Raw genomic sequence first — 26,017 nt, forward strand, 5'->3', positions numbered from 1 at the left:
AATTTTTTTAAAAGATCAGATCTTGAAAATCGGTTGGTTAGTATTTACAACACCGCACAAGTAAATGCAGATTATTTGGGCCCTGCGGTCGCAAAGAGCAATTACGGACATAGACCATTGGGCTTTGTGGCCCCTAACGGTTTTATGTTTGATCTGGTGTCAGCGATCTCCGACTGGCAAGTGGCAAAATACTAATGATACACGCACGCCAAAGGAGTGCGGAAATGGCAAAGCTTTCCAAAAATGGTAGTCTTGAAATGATGAACAAAGGTCGGTTTGTGTAATTCGACAAAAGTGCTTTCAACTTTTCCATTAGTACTATTAATAGCCATGCTGCTGTTCGTGCATTTATCGGGAAAAACAATGAAGCATGCCTTAATTCCTTCAAAAAAAAAATTTCTTTTATTTTTATTTTTATTCTTGTTTTTATATTTTATTTTGAAATGGAGGTGTTGAATCTAAAACTTCCTATTTATAATCACTCCTCCTACTCAATTTTCTGTTTTTCCTTTTTCCTCCAATTTTTTAGGGTAAAACGTAAAAAAGAGCGAGCAATATTTTGTCAACTAACTCCATTTGGACCGCGAGTTTTTTCAGAAAAATGTTTGGAATATTCTCTTTTCGTGTCTTTTTGAATTATTATTTTACTTTACATACATCGCATCACTATAATATAATTTTCTACAGGAACTCTAACCCAAACGGCAGAATCAAATATAATTTTCTACAATAACTCCAATCCAAACGGGTGAATCAAAAGGAGATTTTGAAACTCTTTGATTCACCACGCCTCAAGAATCAAATGGAAGACAAACGGCTTTGATTCACCACGCCTCAAGAATCAAATGGAAGACAAACATCCCGTGGATTTGGCAAGATCTTCCAAGGAAGACAATCCAAACGAGGGTGATTTTGCAACTTTTTTGAGGATTTTCCAATTCACCCCGCCTTAAGCATCAAACGGAAGACGAACATCTCCAGGATTTGGTTAGATCTTCCAAGGAAGACAGGCTAGGTCTGGAAACGCCGCAGAGATTTTGAAGACCTGATATTTTGATGCAGACTTTGGATCTCCTGATTCTAGAATGAAACTTCACGGCCCCAAGTCAATGACTTATAGGGAAAACAACAACATTCTTCTTTGTTAAGGATGACATGTAAAACATCTAGGAGTTTTTGCCAACTAATCCATAAGTTCAACACAATGATTGGAATGAAGGATGCTAAAACAGATTTGTAGTTGTAGCTAAAGTAAAACCTCAGTCAGCAATTTGGCCGCGTAAAGGGAAGGTAATCCTACAAACCTAAGATGACATATTGGTTCGGTGTGACATTTCCCTCTTCTCTTTATTTTTTTCTCCCAACAGAACCATCAGTAAACAATCAAGACTAGCCAAAGCAGCTACCAAGTTTCAGAGGCGGGGCTACATAACAGTATATTTTCCGCAGAAAGATAATCTGTTTAAGAGGGATGAGGAAAAACAATTAGAGAGAGAAGCTGACTTCCCATGCATTCATTGCAGTTTTGAAAATTCTCTGAATGTGATATTTTCAGAAACCATACTGCATCATCATTCTCTCAGTTGCTGACAGGCATGTTCACCTACATATGATCGTTGACAATTTCTAGCCTAAGAAAGGTTCAATACATTTTGACATGCAGAAACTAAAGGATGAAGTGAAAGGAAACAGTTGGGAGTGCAATGGAATTAGCAAACCAATATATCTTGCTTGAACCGATCCCAGAATGTATACATCCTGGTAGAATCTCATGAACTCGTGTAGAAGATATTTGATCATGCAAAGAATCAGATTTAAGTGGATCCCTCTCAATAGTAACAAAATCAGCCATCAACACAAATAAGGAATCATTTAGGTCCTTCAAGGAAATAGGTGATAGGAACTAAATGTATTTCAATTGTTCAATGTCTTCAAGTTTTTATCAAAAATTTTTTGTTTCATATTTCAGAACGGATTTTCATGCTTACCAGGGAAAAGAAGGGTCAAGAAGAAGATAAGCTCAGATCTGTATTGAACACAAGAACAATTTTCTTCCTAATGAAACAATTCCAAGGTCACTCAAAGAATGTGCAGTGCTTGATAAGGACATCCAGTCACATAGAGAGGGTGAGATGAATAATAACTACAGATCTAATTTCTGCATCCTCTACTATCATTGTTAGCTAATAAAAGGAGGAAGCAACAATAAGGATCATAGGAAAAATGCAAAAAAAAAGAACACGGAGCGAAAGAGCATTCAACCATGTCTGCCATTTAATTATACCAAAACCAAAACCAACAAGACTTCATAGTCGTTCTAACATGGAAAATAAATGCTGAAATGCATTATTCAACTCAAATTACTCAACAATGTTCACAGTTTTCTCATATGTCAAAGAGTTAATCCTACTAGGCATTTCCCTCTGGCTCCGGTTTCTTGAACAAAGTCTTCTTCAACCAATCAAATGGCTGCACATGTTTAACAAGTTAATATAAGATTCCAGTTTAGCAGCATTAACAGGCATAAACGGGTAACATGAAAAGGCAAGAGTGAAAAGTGCTATCCAATAATCTGTAGCCAAGTTTCAAGCAAATAGGCAACACTCAAGCACAGCTCTCATACGTCTCTAATACAAGAAAATTTATACGAAACAGTCCTCCCTCAGCATGAATGTGAAAATCTATCCAAACTAAATATTGCTAAAACAATAAACTGCAAAAGCAATATTCAAACGCATATTCTTGTCAAACAAACAAATTGAGGACAAAAACAAACCATTCAACTCTCCAGAATTTCATAGAACTGCTCAAAGGACTATGAAAAAAGTCAAACCTGAAGATAAAACCCAAACATTTCTGGGGTCATTCACCAAAATACTGCCTTCTTTGCTGAAAATTAAAAATATATATTAAGTTGACTTCAGTTAGCCAAGACCAGAACGATTATTTTTTCTCCCTTCACCAAAAATCATCTTGGCACCTCTTCCTTCAATAAACCTCAATCTTCTCCCTCCCTCCTCCTTGTTAACTAAACCACAATCTTCTCCCTCTTCCTTTCTCAGCTTCCTGTACGTGCCCTTTTGCAATCGATTTCACTTCTAATTTTCTGGCTATTTTGCCTGCTCAATTGTGGAAGCGATGACTGCCAAATAGATTGAGTTCTGCCCTAACTATGAAAACTGCTTAGTCATTGTAGCGGTATAGACACGATGACCAGTGTCTTTTGAGCATGTGACCTGACACGCCATCATGTTCCTAGAATATTTAAGTCTTGAGTTTGGGAGCTGATCGTTCAATTTCTATTTTTGCCGCTGTGTTGGATCTGTTCTGTTTCTTTCGCATGCAGTTTCTAACGGGGATAAGAAGAAGTAAAGGAAGAAGAGAATCAGTGGACAATGAAAGTCGAATTCTTAAAAATCCACTTTCAACCGCTGTATTTTTAATTTCTGACGGAAAAAAGGACAAATATCAGATGAATAACAAACGCAACATTTCGGCACTTCAAATGCCAAATTACCACGGCAATAACTAACTTATATCCCCAAATTGGCACATATCGACATATCATATTCATAGTTTCCTAGATATCCAATAAAATAAAATAAAAATTAAAACTCCAAATTCCAAATCAAACTGATGTTGCAAATTATCAAACACAAAAAGACAAGCAGATCCAATCAGAATCACCAGACGAACCACAAATCAGCTAAAATGGAAAAGAGAAATCAGAGATGTGACATTTGAGAAAATGGGAACAGGGGATGTTTACAACCTGGATGAGCCATATGGCTGTAACTCCGGCGGCGATGCCCCACGAGGCAGCGGCCTGGATATCAGTGGACTGAACGCGAAAGCTCGGCTTCAGGACCTTGAAAAGTCCACCTGATGCAGCGGGGATCGCCATATATAATTCTGGCACTATACCGTTTCGTGTTCTTCACCTCCGATCAAATCAAAAGCCTTCGTCGTTGTTGAACTTCCTGTGCTTTCCTTTGTTCCCTTAGCTTTAATACTAGGAAAGGTAAACCGCGCTTCGCGCGGTAGAGATAAAAACTTGTATGCCCACTTTATGATTAATAGCCGGGAATGCTAAATGAGAAAATTGCTTATTCATTTAAAGCTCAAGATTAATAGCTGAAAATTACATATGAACAAAATGGCTATATATTTAGGACCATATTTACTTTGCATGTATTTGACAACCAGCCCTTTGGGCTTTTATTTTTTTAATTTCCTTCTATTTTGGTCTTATAATGAAGAGGTTTTGGAGTCGTACAAAACTATGAAGCAGTTAGGAGTTGGAGAGTACCCATTGCGCTTTACCGGATGTTTCTTTGGAAGGCCTTTAGCACGTGCGGCCTCTGCTGCTTTGCTAATTTTAAGGTCACTATTATTTTTTCCTAGAGAAAATAATTCTTTTGATTGCTAGGGTGGCTAATTGAACCTTTTTTCTCAAATTGCTTATTTGATGAAATTGGCATTATTAAATTGATTAGTAAATAAAGAAAGGAAAAAAATATAGCAGGTAATCTCACGGACCTCAAAGCAATCCCAGGCAATGTCTATATTTTTAGACTGCGCACTCTTAAGCATTGTCTGAATAAGAGTTTCAATTCTATCCATATCCTTGGATTTTTTTTCCTTGGAGATCAATGAATTAATGCTTATCAACCAACCACTGAATTCACAATTTGGTATACTCAAATTCAAACCTGGATCGCACTATTTAATGCAATATTAAGCAAGAAAATGTTGGCGCCATCTTCTACCAAAAACAAGAAATTTCTGGACGATTCAAAAAAAATTCAAGTATATCAGTTGAAGAAAAGGAGGTTAACCATCCATCAGAAATGCCTAATAAAAAATGCCACCTTTCAAAAAATCAATATAACATTCTAGCTTGCTATGACTTAGCAAACAATCCGTGATTTAAAGTCCAGAAGGGAAAAGTGCCAAGAAAAAAAGATAGCACAGTGACCAGTAATACAACAGCCTAACACAAATTAACTAAGAAACCATGAATATACATAGAAACAGATCTCACATTTATCAATGCTTCAATCTGAATCTAGTACCAATAATAATTGGCTTGGACTCAACAAACCCCGTAGCATCTACTTTGGTTCATCCCACTTTAGTCTCAAAAATCACGGAACAATGTCAGCAGAACAGGCTTCTTACCATAGCAACAAACGTAAACAAGAAGGTGTCAGCAATCTCAAAAAATTGCAGGAGCCAACAAAAGCAACACGGGGGGATCACCTTTGATCAACAGCATAATCCTAGCAATAATAGGAACACCATCTAAAAAGCGCCTTTCTCACTGGTAAAGCATGTAAAACAACTCCCATCATATCTATTACAAATCAGTCAACCAAAAGACGAGATAGTATATCACAATATCAGCTCAGAAACAAAATGACTACTCGTATAAAAAAAAGGGAAGAGAAAGGAAACCGGTGACTCAATTATAGAGGCACCATCATCAACTAAATGTTGGAAAAGATGTAAAATGGCCAATATCAAGATAAGGCAGGAGGATCAATTTGTCAAGCTTACCAAAACGCACTAATCACAGAATAAAAGCAACCAAAGCAGAAGGTTTAAAGTGCAAAAAAAAAACTACTTTTAGTTATAGAATAAAAGTGCAAAATTAAAGCTGAAGGTATTCAGAAGTCAGAACAAGTGCTCGATGATCGAACTAAAATTTGCATACTGTTGGGATGTTCCAGACTTCACTTGAATTACAGCTTATCATGTAAGCAATAAAATTAAACTTATGTACAAGATTAAGGCACTCAGAACCAGTACTATGATTGAACTAAAATGTGGCATGACATATTATAAAACTCAAAACTTCTGACTATAATTTTCTTCTTGTTTAAAGTTGTTATAATTAAAAGGTTCAATCGGTAACCCAGTCCATCTATAGAATGTGGTTTACTCATGCACATGCCAAGCAAAACTCGCGCCGTCAGAGAAGAATTCATAAAAAAATTCAGTCAAAAAATAAAACATTCTATTGGTAACCCTTTCCATCTACAGAATGTCGTTCAATCATACATAAGAAATATGCAAGCAAAACTCAAACCTTCAGAGAAGAGCATATGAAAAAATTCATAAGCCAAAAAATTAAACTATAATACCTTTATGTATTCTGTATTGCTGGTTGCTACCTCTAGTTTTATTTTCATTGTCTTAGTTGCAAAGCTTAGAATCAAGTAGCTATAAGCCAGGCAGCTAGCCGGCCATTTAAAAGTATCTGCCAAAGACATGCATAAAGTCATTTCACTATAATACACCAGGAAAGAAAGAAGTTCAGCATTTAAAAACAGTTATAAAATAAATTCATGATCACAAAAGACTTACTGGTTTCACTTCCCCATTCCAAGCGACGTACACACCCAAAAATCTGATGACAACCAGTACAATATACAAGAGCACAGACTAAATAAACAACCATTAAAAGGATCAACGAAATGAGAAGTATGGACCCTCCTCACTGGAACAAATTTACACTTCTCAAATGTATCTATCTACTTTGAAAGATAAGGACATGCATAAAACACCTACCTGTACAGCTTGAAACCAGTTCATGACACTTATTGTCAAGGATCAAACCAACAGAGTATCCTACAAAAGCACTTTTGAAATATTGGTTCTGCTTCCCCTGAGAAACATCAAAGTGCAATGCCAAAAGCCCTGAGATATATAAATTACAGATGCAGATTTTACTTAGCACACTTCCGAGTATTTCTTCATACAATTTAGAATCATGCACACATCACAAGGGATCACCAATAAACCAAATAAGAAGCTTAGAGATGAAAACAAAAAGCTTTCCAATTATTTTAGATTGTAAAAAATGCAATGCTCTAGAGAGGGTTGGATTCAAAATGACGACTCTCATCGCCAGATACATGTGCTACTTATAAGCAGTCGAGGATGAAAAACAGTCAAACATCAAATTCAAAAACTCAGCCATGGACTCCCAACACAGAAGCCAAAATGAGGGTGGCAAACTAACAACAACTATTAGAACAATTAGAATATAAGCTAAACCAGGAAATACTGTATCCCTAAGACCCAGCATTGAAAATGGACGTGCAGAGTCAGCCGTTGGGAACAAAAACTGTAGAAAGTATTTATTGTTACACTTGGTTGCAAACTATGATAGACAGAATCCAAGAACAAGAATTTTTAAAAGATATACAGAACACAAGATGACACACTTATCTTGATAGAAGCATCAAAAGATTTAGCAACACTAACCATTTTTGGGGTAAAAAAGATCCAGAAAATGTCATATACAAAAAGTCCAACCTGCAAATTTAAAACATGTAAATTGCATCATAGTAAACGAATGGTAGGATAGTGCAATCTAGAAGATGCAGCAATTAGAGCGGGAATACTGATAAAAATGCATAAATATGTCCATTTGTATCTATCAAAGCATACTGACAAGGCATTGATACACAATAATAAATTTTTGGCATACACAGCCTTGGTCGTCATAAATTTCTTTTACTTTTTTGTTTCTAATATGGTATAGAATATTCATTAAAATAGGAAAATAAATTATAGGAGGCACGATAAACCAGCTAATAGGTCCTAAATGAAATATGGTTGGCTTGATCGACTCAGTAATCCGGTAAAGAATAGTCTATAGGATGAAAAAGAAAGACTACACAAAAAAATCATAAAAAGCTTCAGTCAGAAAACACATGCAAATATATAAAAATACTGTAAATATACAAAAATGGGCAAAAAACAGAAGTCAGAATGACCTATCCAAATATAATAAAGAGAAGAGAAGATGAATACGTCAAAAGCCTAGGAATAATTGAACAATCTTGAGATCTGGAAATAATGTAACTAACCAGAAGAATCACGCCGATTGCTAGGGATTAATTGAAATCTTGGACTCGGGAGTTGAGAGGCATAAAAGAAGAAAAGAAAGCGAAAACATCAAAAGTTTTGAAGTGGTGGCCAAGGAGAAGCAAATGATCAAGTTTTTTGTTTCGTAAAGAGAGGAATAGGAAGCAGAGGCGGCTGCGGAGAGAATAGGAAGCAGAGAGGAAACCCTAAGTTGAAAAGCCAGGAGAGGAAAGGCAGAAGAGAAGAAGCGGCGGTAGGGAGGTTTTGGAAAGGAAAGCCTGGAGAGAAAATGAGATTTGTGTAGATAACCCTAAGCCGACAACCCGCGCATTGCGCGGAAATAAAAAAGCACTGAAGAAATGCTTATAACACGTGACGACGACGACGAAAAAGTAAATGAACAGTAACGCCTTTGGCTCTTAGAGTGTTATGTTAAAAAAATGATGATACGAACATTAAACAAAATTGAAAATGATCGAGTCATCCTCTTTCCTTATATCAGAAGAACAACACGGCAGCAGTGGCCCCAACATCAATAAGCCCGGGACCAACTTCGATTGACATACCAAATTTTTTGTTTCGGCCCACATTGGAGCCATCTGTTGTGAATTATCCATAGTTGATGGTACAGGCCTTACGGCCCACAGGCCAAGGTGGACAGTGGGGTAGTTCAAAATAAGCCGAAAAAGGAAAAAATTATTGACAGCAGTTGGGGATGTAAATGAGTCTAATTAAGTTGAACAATCTAATATTCAAACTTGTTTGATTTTTTTAACAAGTTTAAAATTTAGTTTAAGTTTGATTTGCTTATTTGTTGAACTAGTTGGATTAAGAATGCTATGTAATCCAAAATTTTTTTATGAATGATATTTGTAGTGGGGCCAATCTGCGAATTCCACGTGTCAGTTCGGATGCTGTGATATGGCAGCTCGGACATAGAGAGCATCAGTTCGACCGTTTCCACTGCCCGGCAAGCCGTGTGGGTTTAATGGGCCGTGCCTCCCAAGCCTTTCGGGATCCACGGGTGAAACCCTAGCAAGACTCCCCTTTGATTAGGACTCGAAATCCTATAAGGAAACTCTCTCCGTCAAGCCTATAAATACAGCGCCACAAGACGACACAAGGTACGCCATCAACAGTACTCTAAACTGTTACTTCATTCTCAAGCTCTCATTGACTTGACCGTCGGAGCTACTCCGGGGACACCAGCCCCGTCGTCGCTTTCTTTGTAGGATAGCCCGGTCGATTTTCCCCTCTCAGTTCGGTCGCTCTCAGCCAGCCCTGCCCACAGCAGCTCAGCTCGGATTGCGTCTTTGGCTGTCGCATCAATTGGCGCCGTGTGTGGGAAACGAAATTCTTCTCTTGCGAAAACATGCCGATGACGCAATCTCACAGGAAAGTTGACGGATCTAAGGGGAACGAGCGAAGCAATCCTAAGCACCCTAGTGAAGATCCGGTCCAGGGGCACGATGGGGACGGGCTCTCGCGGATCCCGCCCGAACAGCTGGTGCAAACGGTGGCGGCGAATCTACCTACTTTCGAGGCGATTATGAACTACCTCAAAAGACAAGCCAGAGGCTAACAGGATCAGGAGCCCAAGACACGGAGGAAGGGAGGCGATGGGCCTTCGGAGTCTCGAACGGGAAGCCCCACTCCCCGACCGAAGCGGGCAAGGAAGGAGTTCACGCGGAAACAGATCGAAATCTAAGAGCCCTGCCACAGGAACTCCCGAATTGAACATCCGGAACCCTTCCGGGGGTTCTCGCGGAGGGAGATCTCCCCAAAGAGGGATGAACACCAATGTTTTAAAAATTGGACCGGACCGGCCAGTTCGACTGGTTGAACTGCGAACCGGCCATGGCACCGGTCCAGTTCTATACAATTGTTGACTTTGCTAGAAAATCGGTCAAAATTCGGTTGAACCGTGAAACTGCCGAACCGGATTGAAGCGACGGTTTTTCGGTTTTCAACTTTCCCCCTTTTTTTTTTTAAGTTTTGCAAAATGCAATTATCAATATTCGAACTCAAGACCTTTATAGAAAACCAATGTATCAACCGTTGCACCATCACATCTTATTAGGTTTTTTTGATAACTTATTTATATAAAACAAACATTCATATTTCTTTTTTCTATTTTTCTTACAAAATCTCATCCTCTCATTGCTCTTTCTTTTTAATTTTCAACTCTCTCTCTCTCTATCCTCTTTTCTTTTATCACTTTCTTTTTAGTCAAACCTCTTTATTTTTAATTTATTGATATTTTCTTACATCTTTCAATTTTATTTTTATCCATTAAATTGAAAAAAGTTAAAAAAGAATTATTTTTCTTTAACCCAAATTATTTAATACCAGAACTACTCACTTTTATCTCATTTTTTGTTTCTTATCAAGTTTACATTTCTATTTTCGATTCTCTTGATTTCTTTCGAACTCCAAACTTTTTTTTTTTAAATTATAATTTCTAAATCCCAAAACATAAATTAAAATTTAAGTTCACAATGTCTAAATTCTCATAGACGTGAATTTTGTATAATTTTAAAATATTGTGATATTTTTTGATTGGATTTAGATATAATTGAAATTGAGATGAAATTTATTATTTTAACTTATAATTTAAAAAATTTATTTTTAAAAATCCAAGTTATTAAAAAATAGTAAACTTTTCATCATATAAAGTATTAAATTAGTCCATTACATGTTTTATTTTGTGTATATATATATTTATATAAATTATTTTTTAAAAAATTCATTGAACCGGGGTTGAATCGGTCCGACCGGTTGAATCTCGACCCTTTCACTTCACTGGTTCAATTAACGGTCCGATTTTTAAAACATTGATGAACACCAAGTGCGGGACGAGCTGGATCTTCTGTTGGATCCGGATACGGACAAAATATATCGCCTCCCCCTTTGTGCTCGACATTGAGGACTACTCGCTGCCCGCGAAATTTAAAATACCGAGTATGAAATCCTACGATGCGACCATGGATCCGGAGGATCACCTGTTCACATTTATGACGCAAATGCGCCTGCAAACGGCCGCGGATGCGGTCAGATGCAAGACCTTTCCGATATTCCTAGAGGAAAAGGCACGTCAATGGTTTCAGGGGTTGCCCCCTAAGTCAATCCGGTCCTTCACTCAGCTCGCGAGACTATTCTCAGTACAGTTCATCTCGTTGCGAGCCTTCTCCAAGGGCGCGGCTCACCTGATGACGATCTATCAGAACCCCGAGGAGTCACTGCGTGAATAAATGGTGCGATTCAACAACAAGTCCCTCTAGATCCGAGATCGGGACGATAAGGTCGTCATGGCCGCCTTTATCAATGGGTTGCGCAAGAAAAGCTATACACTGAGTTTGTTGAGAGACTTCCCCAGTCGGTTCAGGAGATGCTTGACCGAGCCCATGAGAAGACTAATGCGGAGGAAGCCAGTCACCTAAAAGGTGCACAGTAAAGACTAAGGGATGATAGGCACAGGAAGAGTGCCAATTCGGGGGATGTGTGACCTAGCCAGGCGCGGATGAACCCCTTCGACCGCCGACCTAGAAGTAGCCCCTGGTCGGGCGCAAATAAGCCCTTCGAGAGAGAGAGAGCCTGGACTTTCCTCACAGCGCCCAGGGCCCAGGTTCTCATGGTGATGGAGCAGGAGGGCCTTTATCGGTCTCTCCCGCAGTTGATCGGTGACAGGAACAGACGAGATCGAAACCTGTATTGCGCCTATCATCGTGACGTAGGACATGATACTAAAAATTGCCGTCACATCAAGAAAGACATCGAAGAATTGATCAAGCGAGGGTACCTGAGTCAGTTCATACGAGGTGGACGAGCTGACCAGAAGCCAGGAGGGTATAAGCGCGAACGCACAAGCTATCAGCGTGAACGCACAAGCTATCAGCGCGATCGACCTCAGGGTCCCCATAACCGAACTCCCCAGCCAGAGGAGCAGAACTTGGCTGGGGTGATCAACACCATTGCGGGGGGACCAGTTGGAGGAGATAGTTATACGGCATGCGGAGTAATCGCCCCCTCCTGATGGAGAGAGTTCGAGCAAACGGTTGAAGATGTACGAGAAAATCATCTACGGACCTGAGGATGCAGTACCACTCGCCTCCAATAACTACAAAGTCATTCTAATAGAAGTTATAACCTGCAACTACAAAATCAAGAAGGTGTATGTAGACAACAGGAGCGCTATTGACGTATTATACTACAAGACCTTCAAGAAACTGCAATTGGAAGATAAGTAGCTCATCCCAGTCCGAACTCCCCAGATCAGTTTCGCCGGGTCACCGGTAAGACCTGAGAGGATGATAACTCTCATGGTCACGGTAGGGGCACCGCCAAAGTGCCGAACTGTTCCCGTGAACTTCGCAGTGGTGAAGGAACCGTCTTCATACAACATGATCTTGGAGCGGCCGACCTTGAACGAGTTCCGAGTTGTCTACTCAACACTACACCTTAGCATGAAGTTTCCTACACCTGCAGGGGTAGCTGAGATACTAGGGGATCCAGAGATAGCTCGGGCATGCTATATCGCGACTCTCAAGGGCAATAAAAAACTGGTGGCTCAGACGACCTGTTTGGAGCCCTGGGAGCCAATGAAGAAGCAGGAGTGCTTGGAGACGGACGAAGGGCTACTTGAACTACCAGTCAACAAGGAGAGACCCGATCATGCGGTCAAAGCCGGCTCAGGCCTGGGTGAGCAGACGCGGAGGGCACTCGAAACTTTTCTCGAAGAATATGCGGAGATCTTCACCTGGAGCGCCGAGGACATGCCTGGGATTCCGCCTGAACTGACAGTTCACAAACTACACGTAGACCCAAACGTCCGACCTGTGAAGCAAAAGAAGCAGAATTTTGCGCTTGAGTGGAACGAGGTCGTCAAGGATGAGGTATACAAGCTGCTAGAAGCCAAAATTGTGAAGGAGGTCTTCTATCCGACCTAGCTGGCCAACTGGTGCGGGTCAAAAAGGACGACATGACTTGGAGAATGTGCGTGGACTTCACCGACCTAAACAAAGCTTGTCCGAAGGACTGCTATCCTCTTCCCCGAATCGACCTGCTTGTGAACTCGACCACCGAGTATGAAATTTTCTGTTTCTTGGATGCTTTCAAGGAATATCACCAAATAGTTATGGACGAGGAAGATCAGGAGAAGACCTCGTTCATCACGGAGTATGGTACATACTGTTATGTCACCATGTCGTTTGGACTGAAAAACGTGTGCGCGACGTACCAAAGATTGGTGAACAAACTGTTCAAATGACAGATAGGCCGAAATATAGAGGTCTACGTGGACGACATGTTGGTGAAAAGTCGAACTGAAGAGCAGTTCATCACGGACCTCAGAGAGGTCTTCAACGTGCTTCGAAACTCACGTATGCGACTGAACCCCAAGAAATGCACTTTCGGGGTCAGGTCGAACAAGTTCTTAGGGTATATGATATCCAAAAATGAGGTATGGGCTAACCCGGATAAGATAAGAGCTATCATGGATATGGCTCCTCCCAGAAACATTAAGGAGGTGCAGCGTTTAGCTGTCAGAATGGCCGCCTTGAGTAGATTTCTGTCCAAATCGGCAGCCCGGGGATTGCCTTTTTTCAAGGCCCTAAAGAAAGGTCCCCAGTTTGAGTGGATCTCAAAGTGCCAGAAAGCGTTCAGTGAGCTAAAAAGTCACCTTGCCACGCTGCCTACTCTGACTTCCCCCGAACGAGGCGAAACTCTGTTCATCTACCTAGCGGTGGGGGAAGAGGCCATTAACGCGGTACTAATAAGAGATGAAAACAAGATCTAGAGGCCGGTGTACTATGTCAGTCGTGCGTTACAGGGGACGGAGGTCAGATATTCGCCAGTTGAACGCTATGTCCTGGCATTAGTTCACGCGGTTTGAAAGGTCAGGTCGTACTTCCAGATTCATCCTATTATGGTAGTGATTGACCAGCCCTTGAAACCGATCTTATCCAGACCGGACGTGTCAGGGAGGATGGTCAAATGGGCTGTCGAGCTGTCCGAATATGACCTTGGTTATCAGTCCCGGACGGCCATCAAAATCCTAGCATTGGGGGACTTCATAACGGATGGTGTTTCCTTTGGGCAGCCAGAGGTCGAACGTGCCGGAGAGGTTGGCACCAGGCCGGCTGAGGCCCGACAGGTCGGAGAAGCTCCTTTGTGAGCCGAGGCCATACAGGCCGGAGAGGCTTCTGTGCGAGTCGAGGTCATGCAGGCCAGAGAGGTTCCTAAGCGAGCAGAGGCCATACAGGCTGGAGAGGCTCCTAAGCGAGCCAAGGCCATACTGGCCGGAGATGCTCCTGTGCGAGCTGTGGTCACACAGGCCGAAGAGGCTCCTAAGCGAGCCGAGGCCATACAGATCGGAGAAACTCTTATGCAAGCTGAGGCCTAATCAGCCAGAGAATGCGGCATCCAGTCAGCGGAGGCCAAACTAGCCCTAAACGGGCTAAAATCGATGAAACAGAGGAGATCGCTGGACTTGCTATTCCAACCTTGACGTTATACGTTGACGGCTCCTCAAGTAAAGAAGGGTGTGGGGCCGGACTCCTCCTGATCAGCCCTACCAGGAAAGAGCTAGCTTATGCCTTGATATTCGACTTCAGAGCCTCCAATAACGAGTCCGAATATGAGACCCTGATTGCAGGAATGGAGATGGATCGAAAATCGGGAGCTGAGTCAATAAAGGTCCACAACGATTCTCAGTTAATAGTAAACCAGGTCTTGAGGAACTACGAGGTCAAGGAAGAACCATTGAAGAAGTACGTGGCTAAAGTACATGAGCTGAGAAGCCGGTTTAAGCAGTTCACTCTCGAGCGAGTCCCGAGGAGCCGCAATAAAAGGGCGGATGTCTTGTCTAAGCTAGCCTCCACTTCTTTTGACACGCTAAATCAAGAGGTATTGGTAGAGGTCGTCAAAAGTCGAGCATATGAGCAGCTAGACACGGCAGTAATACAATTGATGAGCTCCTGAATGGATCCCATTGTACAATACCTAACCAGTGGAGAACTTTTCCCGAACAGGATGGAGGCTCGCAAGATCCTTCTCAAATCACAGAGGTATGTGCTCGCAGATGGAGTGCTTTATAGGAAGTCGTATTTGCGTCCATGGCTGAGATGCGTGACGCCCGAGGAAGGGAGCTACATTCTGCTGAACTGCATGAGGGGATATGTGGTAATCATGTCGGCCCACGGGTTCTAGCCAAGAAGGGCATGTTATCCAGATATTATTGGCCGATCATCTTCCGAGACTCGACCGAACTAGTAGCAAGGTGCAGGTCATGCCAACTGCACGCGCCGGTCCATCATGCCCCGACTCAAGAAATGATCCCTCTTCAAAGCCTATGGCCATTCTTCCAGTGGGGAGTTGACCTGCTCGGTCCTTTTTCCCGGGTTTCGGGAGGATATGAGCATCTAGTTGTGGCAATAGACTACTTCACCAAGTGGGTGGAAGCTGAGCCCCTCTGCGCCATCAGCAGCAGGTCGATTCAAATGTTATTTTGGAGAAACGTAGTGTGTCAGTTCGGCATCCCACGGGCCCTGATCTCAGACAATGGTAGACAGTTCGCCGACAGGTCCTTCCAAGATTAGTGCTCCGAGCTCGGAATTCAGCAAACTTCACTTCCGTAGGGCACCCACAAGCTAACAACCAGGTCGAGAATGTCAATAGGACCATCCTGTACGTCTTGAAGGCTCGGATCGAGTCTGATCGAACTGGGTGGATAGACGAGCTGCTAATCATACTATGGGCTTACCGGACTACACCCTGAACTGCTACCCAGGAGATCCCGTTTGTCCTAACCTATGGAGCGGAGGCCGTCATCCCAGCAGAAATTGGGATACCCTCGGCAGGGTGCAATATTTCGTAACCCAGGACAATGAGGAGAAGATGCGGCTTAACCTGTACCTATTCGAACAGCAGCGGGAGGAAGCGGCCATAATGATGGCAAAGTATAAGGGGCATGTCACGCGGTACTACAACCCTAGGGTAAAACACCTCTCATTCTAATCAGGGGATCTGGTGTTACGAAAAAATTTGGTAAGTCGAGCTGTGGGCATGTCCAAACTAGATCCAAATTGGGAAGGTCCCTATATGGTAAAGGAGGCGAACTGGACTGGCTACTGCAAGTTAGCTCGCCTCAACGGGGAAGAAGTCCCACGCACATGGCACAACTCCCATTTAAGGCTTTTTCGCTAATACTTGGGTGCGTGGCCTGGGATTGATTCGCGTAGATCTAGAAGAGTTAGAAAACCAGCTCGGACGGCTGGATGATCTGTTTTTCACACATGTTAAAAGCGATTTCTGGCGGCGCGTTCTACACGCCTATGTACTCAGATATTATGAAGGGAAACTAAATTTTTGCTAAGTGTTGAACAAAGGGAATTTCATTCATTTCAGGAAAAGATACAAAAGAGGGGCCATACAAAAATCAAACTGGCCAGTCTGGAATCCTACTCTACTCTAACTATGCCTACACGAAGCGCTATCTAGTTCTCCCATTAGTGTTCCTGCTTGGGTTCGGGGGAAGTCACAGGCAGAGTAGGGTCAGCTACCAGTTCGTCCAGGTTACGTTCGTGAGTGTAGCCCTCTACAAGCCTAGCTATCTGGTCGATCGCCCAAGGGTTATAGTCGGGCCACCTCCCCAGGTCGAACCCAGACAAGTTCATGGATTACACGTCGCGCATAGCCTGGGCGTATCCGACCTGTAGAACTAGCCCGTTTAGGATGGCCAGATCCTTCAGAAAGTCCTCTGACTTTTTAAAGTCTCTGATGCCCAGTTGGCGGTCTTCATCGCGGGCAGCCTCAATCTGGCTGAGCTGCTCGACGGTTTTCTTCTGCTTGACCAGCAGCTGCGACGTCAGCTCAGTTGTCCTCTTTTGCTCCAGCTCGTGAGCGGATTGGGCATCCGTGAGCAGCTTCTTAAGCGACTCTATCTCAGTATTGGCAGCCTCGAGCTGGTTGGTCAGCTTGTCCTTGGCAGCCCCTACTTGGGACAAGTTCACTCCCATGTATTTATACCTCTGCGTCAGCTCGGCACCGACCACGTTAAGCTGCATTCAAAGCACAAAAATTAGACAAGCAGATTAGAGGGAATGTCTTAGCCAACTTTGAAGATTCACCTGGGCCGCGCTAAGATAGTAGTGCTCGAGTAGCTCGGGGCTTGACGCTATTTGGATAAATTGGTGATCGCGGGGGAGGATCGCGCCTCTCAGAAGCTCCCGAGCTGCCTCCGAAAATTGAGCCCGATCATTCACCGACAGTCCCCACTTCGAGCAAAAGTGTGCGGGGTGAGGATGGGGGCTCGGCTCGGAAGACGACTTCAAGGGGATAACATTCCTTCGCCGCCACATGGCAGGCGGCAAATCCGAGGAGGTTTGCTGCTCCACAGAGTTCACCCCATAGTGCCTGGGCTGGACAGCAGTGGACGTAGCAGGCTCCACCGGGACATCAGAGGAAGTTACCTCGGTTCGGACCCTCTTGGCTGTTGATTTCTTCCTTTTCTTCTTGCTGGCCCTCTCAGTAGGAGATGACTGAGCAGGGGCATGGGAGGCTGGAACTGGAGGAGGAGGAGCTACAGGAACCAAACCGCTTGGGGTGCTGGGTGGCACGGTGGCAGGCATGCTCGAGCTGCCAGTTCCTCCAATATTCAACAGTTGGGAGAATCTTTTTACTGCAAAGAGAAGAAGAGGTCAGATAAAAAAAAGGGGGGGGGGTTGTGCAATGAATAGGAAGGGAAAACAGTTTACGGGCGGCCAGCTCTTCCGGGGAAAGCGCCCTGAGGTCAGGTGCGGGGTCTACCACGTCTGTCCGGATCAGCCCCGCAGACCATAGTTGGGCATTATTAAACTCCTTCACGTTCAAACGTATGTCCGAACTGACCAGTCGGTCTAGTTCGACAGCAGGAAAGGGTGGAGGAAGAGGGTCGGATACCCGAATTTCCTCTCTCCAGTTCTTCAGGTTAGGGGAGGAAAACCTATGTTTTTCATATAAAAAAATTGGGCTTTCCAGCCCTTGGTGGAAGAGGGGGCACCGGAGAACAGCTCGCGAGTTGGGAGCTCTGTCCCGCTCCTACGAGCGAAATAGAACCAACCGTGAACTTGCCCGATGACTTTCATATGAAAAAATGACCTAAACAGTTCTAAAGAGTAGGGGATCTCCAAGACTCTACACATCATGAAGAAGCCAAGGATTGATCGAATAACGTTAGGGGCGAGCTGGGTCACTCGGATTCCCCAGAAGGTCATATTTGAAAAAGAAAGTGGGGAATAGGAAGACGGAGACCTGCTATGAGCTGGTCCTTGTAGATTGCCACAAACTCGGGGGAGGTCGGCAGGCAACCTCCCCAGGTTAGGCAGCCTGGGCTTCAAACTGATGGAAAATGCCATATTTCTCCACCAGTTTATCCACATCTCCCTGATCTAGGATAGGGGGGATGAGGTCAACCTCTACGAAATCAATGTCGGGACCCCTGGAGGGTCCCTCCCTGGCTCGGAGTGGAGCTGTCTCGAGCGGAATTGCTCCATCAGGAGTTCCAGCCGTGGGCTGAGAAGGCTGGTCGGAGTAAGCCATAGCTCGGACAGGAGAAGGAGTGGGGAAAGAAATATACTCCGACTCGGATGCACTCGGAGGCGAGGAACTAGAAGAAGAGGGAGAGGAAGAGATGATTTCTGTGGGAATAGGCCGGGCTACTCTACACCTAGGGGCCGAACTAGTTATATCAGAATGTGTAGAAGAAGAAAACATAAAAGAGAGAGGACTTACTGGCGAACAGGGAAGGAAAGCTGAGGGGTGCTTAGAGGAGGGCACGAACTGATTCTTGGTTGAACTCACTAAGTGATCGGACAAACCTGGAAGGAGAAATGCGCGAGCTGCTAGAAATTGGAGAAGGGAGGAAATGAGAAAGGAAGTGTGAAAGTGACGTCTGGTAGGGCCTATTTATAGGCCACCAGGGCGGGAAGACAAAACGTTCCGACTTGAAATTTGAATTTATTACCGAAAAATCACTGTGTTGCGTGACGATTGAGCTGGCAACCGCCATTATGAGAGATGTGACGCTTGAGGGGATGGTTGCATCAACAGACATGGCAGCTACCAAGGAAAAGCCACTGTCAGGGGATTGTGGCCCCCACAAGGAACCGACCTGTCTCGAAATTTGGTCCAGATTCATACGACTTTTCGATGACCCTAGACTCAAAGGGGGAGCTAGTGTAGTGGGGCCAATCTGCGGATGCCACGTGTCAGCTCGGATGCTGTGATATGGCAGCTCGGGCAGAGCAGCTCGGACATAGAGAGCATTAGTTCGGCCGTTTTCACCGCCCCACAAGCCGTGTGGGCTTAATGGGCCGCGCCTCCCGAACCTTTCGGGATCCACGGGTGAAATCCTAGCAAGACTCCCCCTTGACTAGAACTCGAAATCCTATAAGGAAACTCTCTCCCTCAAGCCTATAAATACAGCGCCACAAGACAACACAAGGGACGCCATCAATAGTACTCTAAACTGTTACTTCACTCTCAAGCTCTCATTGACTTGACCGTCGGAGCTACTGCGGGGACACCAGTCCCGCCATCGCTTTCTTTGCAGGATAGCCCGCTCGCTTTCCCCCTCTCAACTCGGTCGCTCTCAGCCAGCCCGGCCCGCAGCAGCTCAACTCGAATTGCGTCTTTGGCTGCCGCATCAATATTCAAGAATGTATTTTAGAAAATTTCATAGAATTAAAGGAACTACTCGTCTTAGATGAACTGATCGAGGAATACTCGGAGACACATCTATAAAAACTTTGTATAGGAATGCAAAAATAAGTGATCAAATTAATCAACATATACAATGAGGGTTGAATTTATATGATTTTGCAGTTCTTTACAAATATAATATGTTTTGGTATTCTAAACGATTTTTCTATTTTGGATAACAAATAACTTGTTATTCTTAACTATTGGACCCAAAAATTCCTATATAACTTAAGCCACATAATCAAAGCCTTTTCTATTCTTTTTATTAACAGATTTATGTATCTTATTTCATTTACCTCATGGTTGGGAACTAATGGTTGACTCTTTGCTTGAACGAACTTTTATCGCGTCAAATTTGAGTAGTTTGAAGTTTTTACATATAGACTATAATGTTAGACCGATCGAACCAAGTTCAAACTGAATTTAAAAGTTTATTTAATATAAATGTCGTTTAAAGTTGGTTTGACTAATTAGCAAATTAACTTTGGATGAACTCTTATCAAATCGAGTTTGATTTAAATATTGAGTAATTTGATTTATCTTTCAATCCTAACACCAATAGAAGTTTGAATTTTAAGCTCAAATATGGGTTCGAACTTGAGCACAAGAATTCAAACCGAGCCTGACAACTTAGAGCTCGGATTAATTCGATTCTTGTACTACCCTATGCAAGGGCGGGGAATAGCTGATAAAATTATCAACTTTTTAATTTACTAACCATGAAACAGAAAGTCCTCCCCCTCCCCTCTCTTGGTACATAGGAGGCCACAGGCATAAAATCCATACGCTAATCGAGGTAAAGCAACACCAGCAATTCCTCCAGCGCAATAACCGATTAGAGCCATCGTTGAATGAGGAAAAATGCAGCTTCCCCAGAAGGCCGCTAGATAGCACCTGCTGCTAGAGTTTGAAGCGACTCGATTACGTACATTGTTACTGTCAACCTTAGCTAAAGCATACGCCAACCAAGTACCGCTAATACAATAGTTACCTGTGGCTCATTGTTAAAGGGATTAGTGACTTAATCTGACGGAATACACTTAAATCATTTCTTGGCCAGATTACACTTTGCAGTCCGTTAAACTTGAAAACCATTCCAAACAGTACCTGCACAGGCAAGTATGCAGATCAATTACTCATCAACCATCTCTCTATCAAGCTACTGCAGCAGATTGGTCATACCAACATTAAGTGAGCAACCAGAACAAAATTGCAAAGTCGTGGTGAAATTTTTTATTTTTCTTTAAATTGTGTCTCTGGTCTAGTAATACTAGACAGAATCAGCTTAACAATTCATCTCTCATTAGAGCTAATCAAATAATTCAAAGTTCAAGTTCGTCCTTCTTAACAACTTCAAACACGAAATAGTCCTCTCGGAACAAGCTGTTATATCGAATTTGAAATTTCCGCGGTGCTCTCGCCATTGCAACCTGCTCTTACCGGTCTGCGGCCCTTGTCCGGACCACCAATAATACCCCATCTCTCGAACTGCCTTTGTCGAGCTCTTGCCCTCTCTTTCTCTTCTTCAGATTTTGACGAGTAGCAATATGGACAAGAAACCCCATATTCCCACTCTGGGGCTTCCATGTCCTCATCGCTCACTGGTTGCTTGCATCCGTAGCAAAGTTTGAAAGTTCCCTGCACTAGTCCATGTTCAACTGACACTCGCTTGTCAAACACAAAGCACTCTCCCTCCCATAGGCTCTCAGTCTTGGGAACTTCCTCCAGATAGTTCAAAATTCCACCCTCTAGATGATAAACCTAGCATAAGAATCAGTATAACCAAGAACCACCTAGTCAGTCGATCAGGAATCCAAGACCCTTTTTACAGGAAGTACATTGAAGATGATCATGAGAACAAAATATTGCTAGAAAGACTACTTTTCTGAAGCCAATCATGTCACCAGTTAGAGCTTCAATTCTACCCACAAGAAAACCAAAAGTAGATAACTAATTTACCTCCTTAAAACCTTTACTTAGGAGAAAACTCGAAGCTTTCTCGCACCGAATGCCACCTGTACAGTACATTGCTACTCGTGGCAGTATATTCTTTCCTTTTGCAGCACCTGTATTTCCAGGTGAACATGCAGTTTCCACCTGATCTTCTGGTTCAGCAAGTCCAAACCTGTCAACCACCCAAGATGGAAAATCCCGAAATGCTGTAGTACATGGATCAACTGCTCCTTTAAATTTTCCAATTCTAATTTCATAGTCATTACGCACATCAATCACCACCTAAAGTCGAATGAAAATATTTAGTACGAGATGACTTTTTAAAGAAGGATAGCAGTTAATATGTTTATGGGAATAAATTGGACTCCAGATGTTTAGCTCCAAAAACACATGTGCATTGACCGATTGAAGGTGCATTGATGTATTACAGCATAAGCAAGTCAACTTGAATACTCTATATCACCCATGTATTCTATATTTTTTCCAGAACTGTTCTCCATTTCCCCTCTCCTCCCAAAAAAAAAAAAGCAGGAGAAGAAAGCAATTTCAATATATATGAGCCTCACCAAAAAAAAAATCCTACAGAAGTTTCCAATAAATGTAGGGATACTTACACTTTGAGGAGCACAGGAAAATCCATCAATATTACATAACAACATACAAAAAATTTTACAATTGTTCACCTCACCAGAAAACAACATTCAGGATAATCTGACAATCTAAGTGATGGCATGCAAACACAAATGCATTCAGACACAATGGAAATGTTCTTAGCTTCTAAACAGAATTAAGGTGCTAGTAAGTGAAAGCATTTGGAAAAAATTAGCAACCTATAACAGAGTTTTTCAACAGGTAGAAAGGAGATTCAGAACTAAAATCATAGCAAGGTTACTTACAACATCTGGTTCACTAACTAATGCATTCCAATCTCTTGGGCTCACATACTCTCCAACTCTTTCAATTGGTGAAACAGAAGGCAATCCAAGGGTAACAATCTGCTTAAAATCATATTTCAGTAAGCAAAAAAGCAGCCTTTGGTTAACAGAAAGAGTTGTTGCTTTAACAAATAGAATGTACCTCTTTTTTCAACTTCACCCTCACATGATCCCATCTGAAAGGAGCATCTTCCCCAGCTGCTAGAGGAGAACTGCTCATGTGTCCATGATGAATAGCTTCTTCTTCAGGACTTACAGGTGACTCCACACGCCTAAGGCCCCTTAAGCGACTGTCATTCTGAATAAATGCGAGAACATTCTCTACTGAATCTCGGGTCCCACATATACTCCCATTAATTCCTTCTGGGGCAAGAATGATGCCACCTGAAACACGCTGAAGAATATCAGCTCAGTGAGGCATGAATCACACGAAGAGATTTAGGCAGAAAACATAAAGACCCGACGTCAATGGGTTAAGGTAGCCGTAAACGCAAGAAAAGAACAATGATGCAGATATAATTCCAGCTGAACCAGTCATTGTAGTTGCTACTCTCCATAGAGCCCATGAAATAAAATCTTACTACGGCAAAAACATTCGATGAAAGATCAATTAGCCCAACTATCCAAGTATTACACCCTATCCAATCTAACGACCTTTTTCATATCTTTATGTAATATATATTAATGTATAAAAATATTATAATACTGTCTGCAAATATTATCCAAAAACAAAGCTAAAGCTCACATCAAATTACAAGTGACTGTACTATACACTTGACAACAAAAAACAAAGCCGCAAAATCCCTTTCTTGCTACATCCATCTCAATAAAAGATTCAAACTTGATAAGCATGCCTCATTTTATTTCACGTTTGATTCCACGCAATCTCTAAATCCAAGGAGAACAAGCAACAAGAAGAGGGAAAAAATAGACACAGTTTACTCAATTTACAAACACTACAAAAAAAATCTACCCACATTTCTCAAATACTTCTCTCAAGCTCATAACTTGCATCAATTTTGATAACTACGGCGAAATAGAAAAATAAACTGTACCAACGCGAAGAAGAAAATTACCAGGCGTTCGCATAGCTCCTTCAATGGCTTCCGTAAATCAGCATGGTCTGGAAAATCAGCAAATTTGTAGAACGAAACCACTACCAATGGCGACTCAGGGCAGACGTCATTGGACGCTTCAAGCTTTTCCATTTTTGCTTCACATGAGTTCGAAATGGTTGCTGGGTTTGTAGCTGTAGTTGCAAAGGAACACTTAAACGGGGTGAGGGCCTGAGGGAAATTCTGGGAAGTTGGGAAGGCAATTTTGGGATTTGAAGATGGATGAATCTTTATTGGAGTTGTGCAAGACAAGGAGTCGGTGGCAGTAGTAGGCTTCGTTCCGCGGTTTACTAAACGAGTTTTGGCACTAGGGTTTAGTGAGGAGGCGGGAGAGAGCATTCTCTGAGCCGCCGCTAAAGGAGTCGGTGGTCGGCAGAGGAGCAGCGGCTGATTAAGTTGCATTAAGACATAGGGGAATCTAAATTTTGATTTACGGCAAGAGATAATAAGCGCCCTAACCTTTCTAGTAGTACTTTGCAGTATAGTACTAAGGTTATTTTTTTATCACTTTTCCCCCTTATTCTTTTTAAACACAGAAGGTATCTCAACTTATGCTAGACTAATTCCCTCGTGGCTATGTACTCCGCCCTAGGGATACACAACCGGTAGAAGGGGCTCGAATACATTATCATCGGATTTGTGACTACAAACCTGCGACCATTTGAGCTAACTCCAAGGGCTTTTTTCCCTTTAGATAGTCAACCTAAACATCCCTGACTCTATTTTGATTAGTTATTGTTTAAGATATTTTAAAAATATTTTACTGTAACAGTGTATATGAAACTTTTTTTTTTAACTATAAATGTTTTTCGTGAAGTTTTTGAAGGTATTTTTTGAAATATATTTTAGAGTATTTTTAAAGTTAAAAATTTTATATTATTTTGTAATCCACCACTTCTACCATCCCCTCCCTCTTTCTCTTCCTCTTCTTCCTCCCTCTCTTTCTGCCTCCTCCGTCTCTTTTCTCCTCCCATCTTTCTCCTCATTTTCTTTCCTTCCCTCCTCCCTTCCCTTTCCTCTCCATTTCCTTGCCACACCTCCCTCCCTTCCCCCCTTCTCGATCTAGCCTCAACTAGTTCGAGGCCGCTGGTCACGACATCGTGGCTAGATCGTAGGAAGGGGAAGGGAAGGGCAGGGTGTGGCAAGAAAGGAGAAGGAAGAGAAAAAAGGAGGAGGAAGAGGAAGGGAGAGGAAGGGAGAGGAAACAAGAAAAAGAAAGGGATGGTGGCGGCGGCAGCAGTGGTGGGTGATGGTGATGGATGGAAAAAGAAAATTGTGTATATTTTATATTTTATTTTTTGTATATTTAGAGTTATTTTTTTATATATTGTATGGATGTGGTGTTTTTGGAGTTATTTTTATTTATGTGTTATTGTAGTATTGTATATGAAAAACTTATTTAAAAAAAAAAAGAGGAATCCAAGATCCTAAAAATGTTGTCACAATTTTCCAAAACTTTTATTGTCAAAAACAAAAAAGAAAATGTTGTCAAACATTCAAAAATTTCCAGGTTGAAAAATGTGGGAATTTTTTTCTAAAAAAAATCAGATCCTCATTCCGTAGGTATTTAATTCGGACGCATTAATATGTTCTACTTAACAGATATTTTAGACTCTATGGACCAATAATGTTGGAAAAAATTATTTAAAATAGCACCATATTATTTTTTGTATTGTTTTTCACTATGAATTTTTTCTATGATATCACATTTCACGTATAGTATTTCATTTTGTTGAAATATTTTATAAATTTTATAATTATCAGCAATTTTAATTTGTTGACATTGATATCAGAGTAAAATTTTACTTTGCACACAACCGATCCACAATTTATGACATATTTCCTCTATATCTGGTAATTTAAAGCTAACAATAATATAAAATTTGATAATCTTTTTATGAACAAGATTCACGGAATATGCAGAAGCATCGAATTTTATACTAGTAAAAAATCCCCATCATTTAGCTGCTGTATTTGGATAATCAGCAGAGCATTTTAGAATAAGTAGGCTTGTTCTTTTCTACTTTACATTTTGTAAAAGTTGATTATGAAAAATGACTGTATAGAATGATTAGAAAAAACTAAAACCACTTTTGGGTAGGTTTATATTTTAGCTTTTTTTTAAACCATTTAAAAATATAAAATCTAGATACGAAGGAAAACAATAACATAAATTTTCAAAAGGAAAACCTATAATTATCAAAAGTTAGAATCATGTAAAATAATCAAACGATAACAAGCCGTATGTCTTGTCCTGGTTCCTTCCCTTCCCCTCATATATCTTCCTTTCCTTTGTGAAAGTGTCCGAAAGTAATAATGAGGTAATTAAGTTACAATACCAATTGATCGTACTTCTTCGATCAAAGCATCTCTTATCCTCTTCCTTTTTCCCTAAAATTG

At 41.8% G+C, this 26,017-nt stretch overlaps 1 protein-coding gene and 1 long non-coding RNA gene across 3 annotated transcripts; both read right to left on the minus strand.

Annotated features, from left to right (window-relative positions):
- Positions 1 to 2,251: 2,251 nt before the first annotated feature.
- Positions 2,252 to 4,006, minus strand: LOC113761864. The gene is made up of 2 exons (XR_003467163.1): positions 3,773 to 4,006; positions 2,252 to 2,469 (listed from the first exon to the last, which is right to left on the minus strand). It is a non-coding gene; the product is annotated as an uncharacterized LOC113761864 (long non-coding RNA).
- A 16,455-nt stretch (positions 4,007 to 20,461) lies between these two features.
- Positions 20,462 to 24,118, minus strand: LOC113764052 (rhodanese-like domain-containing protein 7). 2 transcript variants are annotated; one of them, XM_027308087.1, is made up of 5 exons: positions 23,579 to 24,118; positions 22,645 to 22,896; positions 22,464 to 22,562; positions 21,574 to 21,849; positions 20,462 to 21,375 (listed from the first exon to the last, which is right to left on the minus strand). In XM_027308087.1, the coding sequence occupies exons 1-5, from the start codon at positions 24,017 to 24,019 to the stop codon at positions 21,001 to 21,003; spliced, it is 1,443 nt and encodes a 480-aa protein (XP_027163888.1). In that variant the 5' UTR covers positions 24,020 to 24,118; the 3' UTR covers positions 20,462 to 21,000. The 2 variants fall into 2 exon arrangements, with proteins under 2 accessions (XP_027163888.1, XP_027163890.1); XM_027308089.1 differs by having other exon boundaries at positions 22,645 to 22,886; positions 23,579 to 23,682.
- Positions 24,119 to 26,017: the final 1,899 nt, after the last annotated feature.

This window comes from Coffea eugenioides, chromosome 2, assembly GCF_003713205.1.
Source record: "Coffea eugenioides isolate CCC68of chromosome 2, Ceug_1.0, whole genome shotgun sequence".
NCBI lineage: Eukaryota > Viridiplantae > Streptophyta > Magnoliopsida > Gentianales > Rubiaceae > Coffea > Coffea eugenioides.